We start from the raw sequence: 15,500 nt of genomic DNA, 5'->3' as shown, positions 1-15,500 counted from the left end.
TTCAAATCTCACCACAGGCTTTAAATAAAAAAATTTTTTACTGAGCAGGCCATTTCCTTAGCCCTCTCTTTCTTCCTTTTTTGCAACTATTCCTCAGTGAATGTGCTTGTGTTCTTAGGATCATTATGTGTTTCCGCTTTCAGGTTCAGCTTCAACTTTTGAATTTATTTTCAAGGACTCTTCATTATACTTCAGAATTCTTAGCGTTCGTCACCCGGGGGAGGCGTCCGTGTCAATGCCTCTCTGAAGACACGCCCGCATATCAAGAAGTCAAAGGCTATTCACTAGAAACGCTTCCTGTGCTCAGAGAAATGTTACGTTTAAAAATCTGTGTTTGCTGATGTGTGTTTCACAGAGAGAGTCGCAGCAAAGGCAGAGAAAGACCAGTGATTATAATGTTTAATGCAGATAATATCTCTTCTGGAATATTTTGGGGGCCTCTTTATTTTCTCTTTGTCTCTTTGTGCTCAAAGGAAAGGTTGTTTTCTTTTTCCCGTCCACTCCAACAAGATGTAAGGGGCCATTTGTACATCTTTTTCACAATCTAGTACCAATTTCATGCATTTTCAAGGTTCTCCTCCCAAATAGCGGTTTTGGCATCTGAGGAGCACCGCAAAATTGCTGTGCCAAAAGTTGGAACTGCTAAATGGATATGGTAGACACTACTGCAACAACTTCTCCAAAAATTGGCAGGTGCAGCGTCCACCACGATTCTTATTCCCACTAAAATGACACCAACCTCTGCAAAGTATTGCTACGTAACATTTGATTCTCAATCCTATCAAAGTGATGGCTGCTTCTCAGACTGCACAAAAGTAGAATTGGCTCTCCGCCTGCACCACTCTTTCACTCTTTTTTCTTTTTGAGGCTTTGGGAATGTATTGGCAGGTTTCCTGCTGCTGTAGATGAAACAGGAAGCAGGAAACTGACATGTCATTATATTTGACACAAGCTACAGGTTGAGTCATCTTGTATTTATCTGATACATCATTGTTTTTTTGCACGTGATCTTCACCAACCCTCTTTAAAAGATTAACCTATATTTTAATTAGGTAGCTTTTTGGAGAGAGCATAACTAAAAAAAAAAACAAAACTGCAAGCTGGAGGTGGTGGCTTTCCACACATCCAAATACTTTTTAAAATTAAAATAGTAGTCCATTAAATACGAGTTTCCTGTGCAGCAAATTTGAACCCACAAATAAAACAAACGCCGACTAAAGAAACGGGCAGAAACATTAAGAAGTAAAGCCTTTCATACACTGGAAGTGTAAAATCGTGATACAGCTTCAACTCCTGGATCAAACCATGAAATTTTCCCTGCTGCTGCTTTCTTGAGAGAATTCGATGAACCCAGAATCTCAGTTTCTTCCTTTTCTTGTGGAGAAATGTCTCGACCAGCTCGCCATGGCTTGATGTCGACTTTTTTCACAGTGTTTTTTTTTTGTTGTTGTTGTTGTTTTTTTGTTAGGACAAATTTTTGGCAAAAATACAACATGTTCAGTTTGTATATATGTTACATGACAAGTTTGGATACAAAGTTTAGATATTAGAACACAGAGCAGCAATTCCTATTGAGACAGCACATCCCGAGCAGCGCAGGCACCCAGGAAGAGGATCTCACAGCAGGCCTCAAGCTGATGGAAAGCAGGCACACCTAAAATCCAGGAAGTACACCGGCTGGCACAACCAGGGCGCTGGCTCGTACACCCAATGGCATCTGCACCATATTGGTGGAGAATAGTCGTCAGTGATTGTTTTTGAAGGAGAAGGGTTCACACTGCACGTTGGAGTATCATGTAATACCATCATGTCCTATCTTTTGGCTCTCACGTGTCATAAAATGCTGTCTTTGTTTGGTGTTCTGCTTCTAAGGGTGATTTTTTAATAAGAGAAAGTGGCTAAGTCACCATGTTTTGGTTTTTTTTTTCTTCTCACTACACACATAACCCACACAGTCTTGTATGGTGTGGTTTACTTCTAGCTAGAGAGAGCCACTGTTTGTCACTCAGCAGCATGACTTTTGGACCCACTAAGCTCCCTGCAGGGTGAGTCTGGAATAGTGAGGGAGCCACGAAGAATGGGAGCCTTCACGCAATGAAAGCAAAGCAGCAGAAAAAAAGAGAAGAAAGGGATGCAGTAAAAGGAGCTCTTTCAGTCAAGGCAATCACTAACATTTTGGAAAGCTTGGCTTGCTTGTGGCACTGCGTTCAGCCGCGGAAAGTGGACAGTAGTTACACCCCGGCTTTGAGTGATAGTGTTTTTTTCCACCCTGCCCTATTCTTTATCTTTTCTACTTGTACGTTATAAAAGGCGGCTTGTTCCAAGGTGGCTCTGAATTGAAGCCACGGAGGCTTTTTATTTGACAAACTGTCACCGTGCTGGATCTGAATGGAGGGGGGGGGGAAAAATAGGCAGTGTGTGCACGCACGACTGGATGTGTGCAAGAAAGAGGCAGAGAAAGAAATTTCATAAACTGAAGAGACTATCTGTTTTTGTATCCATGGCAACAGGACATACCACTGCTCATCTTTGCATTGTTATTACTCATTACCCTCAGAGCCACAGATTGTTTTTGCCTTGTTTATTTCTCAGTAGCATCGCCAAAGCAAAAGGAGGGAAAAAAGAGAGGGAGATCGGCAAGTTGTAATTACAATTTTTCCTTTTGAGGACGGAGACTCACTGCAGTATCGCCATCATCATTAACACCCCCCCTCCATGCATGCACACTAGCCAGAAATAATGAGCCTTACATCCACAGACCTACACGTTGGGCCTTAATAAACTGTCATCGGTATCGGCGTTACATTTATAACCCCAAGTTATGATTGCATTCAAAATCTGCACGCGTCAAATTAGAAGAGGCGAAATGTTTCTGCTTGCCCGTCTGACATTATGAATGCTGTCATTTTTTGTCCTTGACAGCGGTTTGAAGTTGCTGCATGCTTTCGGATGTGCCCAGCAGAATTTCAATGTGGGCTTTCTTTGTTTTGTTTTTATGTTTTTTCCCGTAAAACTCAAATCTGGTTAAAAAAAAATTAACACGCTGACTTCATTTTATTTTAATGTAGGGCTATTCCTCAAGTGATACATTGTTTCAAAATAGCAATCATAATACAATTTGTATGTAATTTTACCCGACACGTGATACAGTCTTTGGTGTCACTCCTTTTAGGCCAAGCATTTGTTACAAAAGCGATACATGTGCACTCTTTTACTTTTCGGTGTAAGAGTGACACATTGTAATCACGCTCAACTTGACCATGATGAGTGTGGTCAACGTAAATTTGTATCCACCACTGGAATCTACTGAACAGTATGCGTGGTTAGTAGACACTCTCAGCAGTTTATTCCAGACTGTCTCTCATTGGGATTCATTATTTTTGAAGTCAATTAGTTCCTTAGACTAATTCAGATATTGTGCATTCTGAATCACTGAAGAAAATGAGCAAGCCAGCACGCAGAGGCCCAACTGTTTCTAGTGCTTCTGGTCAAATGTTCCCAAAAGGGGCCCAATAATGCTTATTTCCATAGTCCACTGTAAGCGATTTGTTCACTGGGTATCACTTTGTAGATGACCACCCAATGCTACCACACACACTAAGGCTCCAGTTGACCCCTTAATATATTTACCAGCCTGCCCTATGTCAGTCAGCAGTATCACTTTCATTGTCAGTTGTTTTATTTTCGCTCATTTCTCCAGCCTTTATTTGGCCCGTCGTAGCAGAATGTCAGTCACATGGTCTCTGGTTGTTGCTAGTTGCTCCGTGTGTAGACGCCGGTCTCCCCGGGCGTCTGTCTGGAATGAAAAAAGCGTGTGTGTTTAAGAAATAAAAGAAAAATGTGGGGCAGAAAAACATTGGAGGACAAATCGAATGTGCACAAATGTGCGTCGCCCTGCTAAGTAACACGGACGCCGTCCGACCGGGCCGCCCTTGCGCCGCAGTGAGTAAATTTCAGAGTAAATTACGTCTGCCCACTTTAGAGACCCTTACATGGAGTCCCATCAAGCCGGCTTGTTGTTGTAAGGCTAGGCGCAGAGGCACTGTAGATCACATCATTTGCCACCCTGCCTGGGGAGACCCCCCCTCCACCTGCAGTAAAAGGAACTTTTCAGCAGAGACTTTGTGTTTGGCGACGTCTCAGTCATCATCCACCTCCCAGAACAAAGAAATCATCCCGCAGTAAATCCATCACCCAGGTGTAGATACATTCCCTGCTCCTACTCTCGGTTTCTATAGCTTTGTCTCTTTTTCTCTCTTCTTCTTCCTTTGCTGTTTCTTTCTCTCTGACCGGGCCCCTCTTCAATTGAAGGTGAGATTGTGATGGATAGAGGCTGCAGTCGCTGCACAGCCAGCTAGCCCGGGAGACCTCGGGGTCCTCTCGCAATGCACCATGGCCGGTACCACCCACTGCATCGACGGCTCTGTCGCACGTCGGGCTGAAAACAAGACTAATGTGTCACGCACCGCACACCGCAGAGCATGCAAGCGCAAACATCGGCATCTGTTGACACCTTCTGCATAAGCGTCCTTCTAAAGTATAAGGAAATCAGCCTTAGCTTCACACGTCTCCTCTGTCTTGTCAGTAAGAGCATCCACTGTTGTTACAGGCTATAAGGGGAATGGGAAAACACAGATGAGCTCCCCTTTAAGAGACAATTACATGATAATAACTGATAATTTTATGAAGTTGCGCACAAATGAAGCTTGTAGTCAGTCATCTGCTGCCAGTCAATTCTTCACATCACTTCTTCCTTGCCACACTGTCAAACTCAGTGCTGTCATTATTGCTTTAGTCCAATCACCTTCTTGTCCACCTTCTTTGAGCCAATCAGCTTCCACTTTGCTTACTTTAAATCTCAATGCTCTTCCATCATTCTCCCTTTCATATTTTCTTCCTGCAACCCACCTCCTCTCAATCTCCATTTAACCAATGTCACTCATCCAAACTTCCATCTCCATCTTCACCACCACCAGCGTCTAGACCAATCTAAGTGCCCTAATTCCAGTCACCGTTGGGTTTCTGTTCTGCCACGATGGGTCATCGGACTCTAATCGCCAAATAGATTAATTAATTTCTCTGTCTTAATAAATCATGTTCAGTTCTTCCAAATGAGCTCTCCTCAATGAACTAAATTAAGGCCTCCTTGATTTAAGGAGTTAACACGCAGCGTATATGTCAGAAATGGGAGAAACGGGTAGCTGCGACTAAGATTATCACAAGGGCATCGAGCGCTGTCAGTGCTGTATGCGCTACCACTTAAGTTTGCTAATTTGGGTCTATCTGGCCACAGAGCTGATTCCTTTGACTGATTCTGCAATCCGAGCAGAGAAACGCCGTTGGCCACATAAACAAATTAAAAGCGTTCTCACAGACGGCGTCTGCGTGTGAGAGATTACGCGTCGCTTGTATCTTTTCAGAACGATTGCAGAAAAGCTTTTGGAGGAATTGACGCAAATGAGTTTACTTTGATGAGACTTCGCAAGGATAACTCTAACCTTGAGATGCAACCCTCACTGAGCCTCAAGACATTCACCGCAATTAATAAATTCATTCTACTCAACTTCATAAAGAAGACAGGGTTTAGCTGCTTCTCATAGCAGCGCTGAGCTTGGACACCCCGTTAAAATTTCAAATGAATCATCTGACCGCCATAGTACTTGTTAGCACTGGCGGCTCCAGTTGGTTTTCGGTTACATGTTGCTTTGTTGTTGTATAAACCAATCTAGTAGGTCAGTTGGTCTCACTATTGAAGAATCAACATACGATTGCTAAGCGATGACGTATCAACCTGCTTCTGACTCCAAGCTCCTGCTGCGTTCATCAAGGCTGTTAGCTCTTTAATGTGTTGTAATGCTCTGTATCTTATTTTAGTTAGTATAAACAAGCCCCTGAAAACTGACTTTTTATTAGCCCTGTCCATGTGCTACACATCTTTAAGCTCAGTTTTTAAAACCTTATGACGTAACTGCAACCAATGGGCTCAAAGTTTACCAGACACCAAATATTTAAATGCTTAAGAAAAGAGTCACTCTGAGGCTAATTAAGATTTCAATCGTGAGTTATCTAAACCATGCAGCAGCAGATTAATGACTAACCTTGTGCTCTGGATGGATTGTCTCAGGCGTTCTGGATGGAGACTATCTGAGACTGTCTGGATGGATCGTCTCAGAAGTTCCTGATGGCCAGAGACAAATGCAGTCATATGGCAGGAAAAACCCTAAACGTCGACCAAACTTCAGTCTACAGAACACCCGAGACCGGTGGTGTCGAACTCCAGGCAGGTTTTAGATACGTCCTCGATCCAACACAGCTGATTTAAATAGCTAAACTGCCCCCTCAACATGTCTTGAAGTTCTCCGGAGGCCTGGTAATGAACTAATCATTTGATTCAGGTGTGTTGACCCAGGGTGAGATCTAAAACCTGCAGGACACCGGCCCCCGAGACCTGGAGTTTGACACCCCTGGTCTCAGGTGTTCTCTCGACTGAAGTTTGGTCCGTGTTCAGTGTTTTTCCTGCCATATGACTGCATTTGTCTCCGTCAATCAGGAACAATCACATTAACTTCTGCTTAAGGGTAAATTTAACGCTCACCCCCCATACTCTCTATGCTAATATGTAACCATCTGCTTGCTAGTGGTAAATGCAAAGTCAGAAGTTTTTTAATATAGGCTTAAACACCCCAGCTCAAAGAATATACACCTGTAGGCCATTATTTGCGTAGTAAATGTATGTGCTAAGATAAGCCCGTGTGAGCCATTGAGATAGTAGTAAGTGTCACTATTCCCAACAGACCAGTAAGTATAAATCAGTGACACATCCCACTGGATGATGGAGAGGGTGATATTTAGGCAACATTCATCACTGTCATTATAGAACATCTCCATGCTTACACCATCAGACAGCAACTATGATGATGCAGCCAAGGTTCGCCGTGTATTTTATGGAGCAACAAAGGAAGTATGGTACAGCACTGTACAAGAGAGCAGTGGTTCAAAATAAATCTATTTATATGTTTAAGGCGCAGATGGAGAGAAGAGAAACCATGTTAACTTCCATAGCAACTCAAAGTCACGCTTGGACGTTATATCATAGTTATTGTAGCCTAGAACACAGTGTGACATTCGGTGCATGTGCTGAATGTCAACTCCCGCTACGCGAGCCGGAATCTCTCTCCCCCTCTCTCTCTCTCTCTCTCCCGGCCCTTTTAAATGTGACGAATTTGCCGAGAGCCCTGATTCATGTGCCCTCTCCGAAACTGTTTCTCATCCCCGTGCAGATCATAAATCCTTGGTCGTACCATAGGTGAACTTGTCACATGACTCCCCGCAGTGGGGCCACTACCCCATAGCGCAACTGTCTGCCCTGCCTGACTGCGTTTCATGAGTCAGAGCCCAGCTCTGGAGGCATATGGGGAGATTTATGCATTTTAATTGGATTGGCTTCGTGGCCCCACAGTAAGAGCGGTTATTTGAGGTATGAAGGATTGACACTCTGCTCTTGTCACTGCTCCTTACCTCCTCCACATCATTTCAGAGGCTGGTTTCCGGCTTCTGACACAGGATTCAATTCAGTTTTATTTATATAGCGTAAAATCACAACCACAGTCCCTTCCGGGCACTTTATATTGTGAGGTAAAGCGCCTGCAATAACACAGAGAGAAAACTAAAAATGAAGCAAACCCTTTGAGCAAGCACTTGGCAACAGTGGGAAGGAAGAACTCAATTTTAACAGGTAGAAACCTCCAGAAAAACCAGCTCAGGGAGGGGCAGCTATCTGCCACGACTAGTTTAGGGGTGAGGGGAGGGAGACAGGACTCATGACACACTGTGGAAAAGAGTCAGAGAAGAATAACTAATGATTAAATACAAAGCGGTGTATAAAAACACAGAGGGTAAAAAATGTGAGGGACTCGGCGCTTAATTATGTCATCATAATAAAGCGCATGTGATGTGACGTCAAGTTAAGACGGCTCGGCCATTATTACCGATGCATTGTTGTGTGTGCCCTTTCGTGTAACACTGCTAGAGCTCCCACAAACCTTATTTTGTGTTGTGCGCACCCGGGCGTCTGTCTGGAATGAAAAAAGCGTGTGTGTTTAAGACATAAAAGAAAAATGTGGGGCAGAAAAACATTGGAGTACAAATCGAATGTGCACAAATGTGCGTCGCCCTGCTAAGTAACACGGACGCCGTCCGACCGGGCCGCCCTTGCGCCGCAGTGAGTAAATTTCAGAGTAAATTACGTCTGCCCACTTTAGAGACCCTTACATGGAGTCCCATCAAGCCGGCTTGTTGTTGTAAGGCTAGGCGCAGAGGCACTGTAGATCACATCATTTGCCACCCTGCCTGGGCAGACCCCCCCTCCACCTGCAGTAAAAGGAACTTTTCAGCAGAGACTTTGTGTTTGGCGACGTCTCAGTCATCATCCACCTCCCAGAACAAAGAAATCATCCCGCAGTAAATCCATCACCCAGGTGTAGATACATTCCCTGCTCCTACTCTCGGTTTCTATAGCTTTGTCTCTTTTTCTCTCTTCTTCTTCCTTTGCTGTTTCTTTCTCTCTGACCGGGCCCCTCTTCAATTGAAGGTGAGATTGTGATGGATAGAGGCTGCAGTCGCTGCACAGCCAGCTAGCCCGGGAGACCTCGGGGTCCTCTCGCAATGCACCATGGCCGGTACCACCCACTGCATCGACGGCTCTGTCGCACGTCGGGCTGAAAACAAGACTAACGCACCGCACACCGCAGAGCATGCAAGCGCAAACATCGGCATCTGTTGACACCTTCTGCATAAGCGTCCTTCTAAAGTATAAGGAAATCAGCCTTAGTTTCACACATACACATCTCCTGTATACAACATCTTGCCAGCCCCACTCCTCCCCCAATCCACCCCTCCAACATATACACAACGGCTCATCAGGCAGGAAAATCAAAAGAGCGCTCTCCCCAGACTCAAGGAGCACTGCGGCTGTTATTGTACCAGAGCCTGTTAATGATCAGCATCTGTTCCCCTCTCTGCTAGTATTAGCTGAGCTGCTACTAAACAAGGCTTCTTTGTGATTCTGCATCACCTAAGCTTCCTCAGCCTTACCTGACTCAGAAGTTGGTCTGTCACCCCCATCCTGGCTCGAACTCTTCTGCTGACCGTGCTCGAAAAGTTTGATTTTGAGACTCATCTGAGTGACGTATTAGGCATATGCCTCTTGTAGGGTGATTGCTCAGTGTATGCAAATATTTACTTGCTGCGCTGTAGCTCAAAGTCGTATGTTTAGTTGCTGCAGGCCAATGTATGCATGCACAGCCTTTGATAACAGACAGCTAGGTGGTTATATACAATGTCAGTGCTTGCACAGTTGGCTTAGTTTTTAGCTGTGGTCTTGTTAACAGCCCATCAATGCAAATTTACCGTCTGCACTTAAATGTAAGTGACATTTAAAATAATGCCTGTTTGATCTTCATTAGCATTCAGACGTAATCTTTAAGTCAAGACTCAAAAGTTCCACCCAGACATTTTTTTGACCCCCGTCAGGAGCGACAGCCGGCTGTGAGGTTGGCAGATTTCTTTTAAATTAACAGCCCACCTTTCAAACTTGCACTTTATCCCCTCCCCCCTCCTCTATTTATTTTTGAATCAATGCCCGGCAGTCCCGAGAAAGAGGACAATCCCTTCGGGAAATATAGAAGCCACAGTAGCTGATCGTTATGTTTTGATGCAGTAATTATGTTTAGTTATTAAATCAAGATGTTGCTCTCTGAACCACACGCTTTACATATAGATGGTGTCTGTTTTTGGAAAGTCTGCTTCTCCTCGCTGGTAGCGGAGTTATCAGAATAATGGCATTTTCCTTCTCCTGATTCCAGATGGGATTGCACTGGAAATCACTCATGCGGGCTTTGTTAGATGCTGTATCTTCGGAGCCACGGCTCACAACATTGCTCCAAGGCCCATCGTCCTTGTTAGCATGCTTTTATTAGCACTGACCATTATGTTTCAATTGAGTCTGTTTAATGGGATTTTGAATGGTACATTATTTAGCTTTCACTCTTAGTAGATGGTTATAATTGAAATGAAATGCCAGTGAACAGAGTTTGGAATGAAAGAAGATAATGTTCCTCTACCGTTAGCTGTTTTAGCCATTTGTCCATTACGTTTAGCTAACTTTCAGCTAAATGTTTCAGTGTGTCAGGTGTTACAGCCGACTCTATGTGGAAATAAATTAAATAAGTGTAACGGTTGGGACGTTATTGAGAAGTGTTTGAGGCATCACCGGTTTGTTTGGGTTTTTGGTTCGTTCTAACTGAGATCAAATAACTCAACCATCCTGCAGATTCTGCTGTTTTAGTCGACTTTGCCTTTTCCTACTCCTGTCCAATCATCCCTTATGTGCACTTGCCTTTTATGGGCTGATGTAAATTCCCTTTCGTGACTACAGGAGAATAACTGTTGATTCTTATCTCTACCGCTAAAGCCTGAATTTACTGTCAGCAAACGGCTTTTTAGTGCCCAAAACTGGCTGTGGTGGCAAATTACTTTGTGAAAAGGGAAAATTATCTAAAAGCAACAGTGAAAGTCATTGACCATGTAGTGGTTTGATTGAATTCCTGTTGTGCTGGTCTACGACACCTGTGGCCCTTTGCGCGGCTCACTTTGTTTCACTTTGTTGCCCGACCAAAATGAAACAACGGGGGGGCATTTTAAATTGATTCACACTGACTAATTCATGATTCATTTCTGCCACCTGTGGCTTGTGGGTAGTGGTTTATTGGCTGGTGGAGTGAATGCACTTTACCCCACGAAACAATAATGAAAATAAAAGCTTCAGGATTGTCGCTGGTATTCACGGTTATTGTTGTTGTTTTCACCACAGATTTTTTTTGTCTTGCCTTTACCAGTAAAATCTATATCGATATAAAAGAAGCGGTCTTGGCAAACATCAAAATGCTTCTTGAGAAGATGAAAAATAACTCAAAATTTCTTTGTTTTGTGTTGTTTTTTTTCTTTGATGACATGACCAACAGTGGACTGGCCTTGGTTTTATCGGTTTCTCTCATCACTTTTGTTGCAGAACACCAACCCTGTTCACGAAATGCTTCTAGACGTCATTACTTGGGTTGGCATCCTCCTGTCGCTGGTCTGCCTGCTCATCAGCCTTTTCACCTTCTGCTTCTTCCGTGGCCTCCAGAGCGATCGCAACACCATCCATAAAAACCTGTGCATCAGTCTGTTCATTGCCGAGTCCCTCTTTCTGGTGGGGATAAATCGGGGTGACCAGCCGGTAAGATTATCACAACGTTGCTTTATTTCTTTGTTGTGTGCTCGCAGTTAGAATGCAGATCAAGCTAGGACACATCAATGATCAATATAAGATGTTTCAAAATGTTAATAATCGATAGTTATGTTTTGTGTAATAAGTGAGCAATGATGTTGAATTCGGTGTGATGGTGGGAGGATTTTATTCATCTTGTACATAATTATCATTCTGTTCAAATTTCCAGTGTTCACACTGTAAGCGACAAGCTTTATTAATAGCCAAGCACAGGTAGCAACAGTACTCTGCAAAGGTCTTGAGCCACCCCTCATTTCTGAACAATATTTCGCCTGACTTTCTGAGGGTATTTAAAAGTTTTTCCACCACTTGATAAGGCCAAAATAAGAAGGCAGGCCTAAAAAAAGTTGATGAACAGTTGATGAAGAGGGCCTGAGAGATGCATCCGACCCTCCTGAGGATTTCAGGAGCGGTTTTGTATCATAGATAGGCATGTGTGAAACAAGATGTAGGCTCTGTTATGATTTCCGTCGGTGTTGTTAGGCATCTTCTAAAAAAACTAATAGAATTATGAATGTAGAAATCCATCTGCAACTTAAAATGCTATCTGGAAAGCATCCCAAAATTTTGGGATCATCTGGAACTGATCCTAAAAACACAGCCAATGCAGGAAAAACATACCTGGATAGAAACTGGAACTATCTCTGGAACTATGACTGATATATCTATCAGTCATGGATTGGCCTCCCCATAGCTTGGACCTCAACATTATTGAAGCAGTGTGGGATCATTTGGACAGACAACAGAAGAGCTTTGACCTAACTGACTAATAGTTTTCCTTCTCTGTTGAAGAATAAAGGTGAGCCATACCAGATATTGACTTTCAGGCTTTATAGAGTTATAGACTCTGCTTTTGCCTTGTATATTCTATTTCCATGTATGTTTCAGTAAGTCACTTCCCATTTTCCTTGTAAAATATAAAGAAATGAAGGGTGGCTCAAAGCCAGTGTGTTTCTGCGGACATGAACTCTTACGACTGATACTTCACATTATCACTGAAGCACTGAGGTCCATCCATCCATCCATCGTCATCCGCTTTGTCCGGGGTCGGGTCGCAGGGGCAGCAGCCTAAGCAAAGAGGCCCAGACCTCCCTCTCCCCAGCCACCTCCTCCAGCTTGTCCGGGGGAATACCAAGGCGTTCCCAGGCCAGCCGAGAGATATAATCTCTCCAGCGTGTCCTGGGTCTGCCCCGGGGCCTCCTCCCGGTGGGACATGCCTGGAACACCTCACCCAGGAGGCGCCCAGGGGGCATCCTTGTCAGATGCCCGAACCACCTCAGCTGGCTCCTTTCGATGTGGAGCAGCAGCTGCTCTACTCTGAGCCCCTCCCGGATGGCCGAACTTCTCACCCTATCTCTAAGGGAGAGGCCAGCCACCCTTCGGAGGAAGCTCATTTCTGCCGCTTGTATCCGCGATCTCGTTCTTTCGGTCACTACCCACAGCTCGTGGCCATAGGTGAGGGTAGGGACGTAGATCGACCGGTAAATTGAGAGCTTCGCTTTTACACTCAGCTCCCTCTTCACCACGACGGACCGGTGCAACGTCCGCATTACTGCAGCTGCAGCCCCAATCCGTCTGTCGATCTCCGGCTCCCTTCTCCCATCACTCGCGAACAAGACCCCGAGATACTTGAACTCCTCCACTTGGGGCAGGAACTCATCCCCGACCCGGAGTGGGCACTCCACCCTTTTCCGGCTGAGAACCATGACCTCAGATTTGGAGGTGCTGATCCTCATTCCCGCTGCTTCACACTCGGCTGCGAACCGTTCCAGTGCGAGCTGGAGGCCTTCACCCGATGAAGCCAACAGAACCACATCATCTGCAAAAATCAGAGATGAGATTCTGAGGCCACCAAAGCGAAAGCCCTCCGCCACTTGGCTGCGCCTAGAAATCCTGTCCATAAAAATTATGAACAGAACCGGAGACAAAGGGCAGCCCTGGCGAAGCCCATCACCCACCGGGAACGAGTCCGACTTATTGCCGGCAATGCGAACCAAGCTCTTGCAACTGTTGTATAGGGATCGAATGGCCCGTAGCAATGGGCCAGACACCCCATATTCCCGCAACACCTCCCACAGGACACCCCGAGGGACACGGTCGAATGCCTTCTCCAAGTCCACAAAACACATGTAGACTGGTTGGGCAAACTCCCATGCACCCTCAAGTATCCTGGAGAGGATAAAGAGCTGGTCCAGTGTTCCGCGACCAGGACGAAAACCGCATTGTTCCTCCTGTATCCGAGGTTCGACTAACGGACGAACTCTCCTTTCCAGCACCCTGGCATAGACTTTCCCAGGGAGGCTGAGGAGTGTGATCCCCCTGTAGTTGGAACACACCCTCCGGTCCCCTTTCTTAAAGATGGGGACCACCACCCCAGTCTGCCAGTCCACAGGTACTGCCCCTGATCTCCACGCAACATTGCAGAGGCGTGTCAACCAGGACAGCCCTACAATGTCCAGAGCCTTCAGGAGCTCGGGGCGGACCTCATCAACACCAGGGGCTCTGCCACCAAGGAGTTGTTTAACTGCCTCAGTGACCTCGCCCCCGGAAATTGGCGGGTCATTCCCCTCATCCCCAGACTCTGCTTCCTCCTCGGAAGACGTGTCAGTGGGATTAAGGAGGTCCTTGAAGTATTCCTTCCACCGCCTGACAATTTTCTCAGTCGACGTCAGCAGCGCTCCGCCAGCACTATACACAGTGCAGGTAGAGCACCGCTTTCCCCTCCTGAGACGTCTGACGGTTTGCCAGAATCTCTTCGAGGCAGTCCGAAAGTCTTTTTCCATGGCCTCTCCGAACTCCTCCCACACCCGAGTTTTTGCTTCAGCCACTGCCCGAGCCGCATTCCGCTTGGCCTGTCGATACCTGTCGGCTGCCTCCGGAGTCCCACAGGCTAACCAAGCCCGATAGGACTCCTTCTTCAGCCTGGTGGCTCCCTTCACCTCTGGTGTCCACCATTTGGTTCGGGGATTACCACCACGGCAGGCACCCACCACCTTGCGGCCGCAGCTCAATGCAGCAGCTTCGGCAATGGAGACGCTGAACATGGTCCATTCGGACTCAATGTCCCCGGTCTCCCTCGGAATGCTGTTGAAGCTCTGCCGGAGGTGTGCGTTGAAGATCTCGCGGACTGGGGCCTCTGCTAGACGTTCCCAGCACACCCTCACTACGCGTTTAGGTGCACCAGGTCTGTCCAGCGTCCTCCCCCGCCACCTGATCCAACTCACCACCAGGTGGTGATCAGTTGACAGCTCAGCCCCTCTCTTTACCCGAGTGTCCAGAACATATGGTCGCAGGTCTGCTGATACGATTACAAAATCGATCATCGACCTACGGCCTAGAGCGTCCTGGTGCCACGTGCACTTATGGACACTCTTATGTTCGAACAGGGTGTTCGTTATGGCCAAGCTGTGGTTAGCACAGAAGTCCAATAACAGAGCACCGCTCGGGTTCAGATCAGGGAGGCCGTTCCTCCCAATCACGCCCCTCCAGGTCTCGCTGCCGGCAGCAAGCCGAGGGGATATTAGGATACCCACCCCAGCCCGCCGCCTCTCACCAGGGGCAACTCCAGACTGAGACAGAGTCCAGCCCCTCTCCAGGAGACTGGTTCCAGAGCCCAAGCCATGTGTAGAGGTGAGCCCGACTATATCTAGCCGGTACCTCTCAACCTCACGCACTAACTCAGGCTCCTTCCCCACCAGAGAGGTGACATTCCATGTCCCTATTGCCAGTCTTGGCAGCCGGGGGTCAGTCCGCCAGGGCCTCCACTCCTGGCCGCCACCCGACACACAATGCACCCGACCCCTATGGCGCCTCCTGCGGGTGGTGGGCCTGCGGGAGGATGGGCCCATGTCTCCTCTTCGGGCTGTGCCCGGCCGGGCCCCATGGACTAAGGCCCGGCCACCAGACGCTCGCCCTCGGGCACCCTCCCCGGGCCTGGCTCCAGGGCGGGGCCCCGGTGACCCTATCCCGGGCAGGGTAAACTGTTCCCTCGGTGTCCTTTTTCATAAGGGTCTTATGAGCACTGAGGTGCAACATCAAATGCCTGCTCTTCCCTCATTCTTGTTCTCTTAGATGTCTCTTCCTGTTAAAGGAAGTTCTTCCTCCCCACCTCTCACCAAGTGCTTTCTCTGGAGTATTTGCCTTATAGTATAAATCACGCTGAGATGACTGT

At 46.5% G+C, this 15,500-nt stretch overlaps 1 protein-coding gene across 9 annotated transcripts in view; it reads left to right on the top strand.

Annotated features, from left to right (window-relative positions):
- LOC146715020 (adhesion G protein-coupled receptor L3) overlaps positions 1-15,500 on the top strand; it is a 270,499-nt gene that overhangs the window by 214,996 nt on the left and 40,003 nt on the right. For all 9 annotated transcript variants that reach the window (XM_085451382.1, XM_085451387.1, XM_085451384.1 and 6 more), the window contains one exon: positions 11,069-11,278. In XM_085451382.1, the coding sequence (XP_085307508.1) occupies positions 11,069-11,278 (210 nt within the window). The remainder of the gene's footprint in view (positions 1-11,068; positions 11,279-15,500) is intronic.

Source organism: Copadichromis virginalis, linkage group LG3, assembly GCF_057382275.1.
Source record: "Copadichromis virginalis isolate Kocher_CV1m ecotype Utaka linkage group LG3, C_Virginalis_male_GT1.1, whole genome shotgun sequence".
NCBI lineage: Eukaryota > Metazoa > Chordata > Actinopteri > Cichliformes > Cichlidae > Copadichromis > Copadichromis virginalis.
This window is presented reverse-complemented; position numbering and strand designations above follow the sequence as displayed.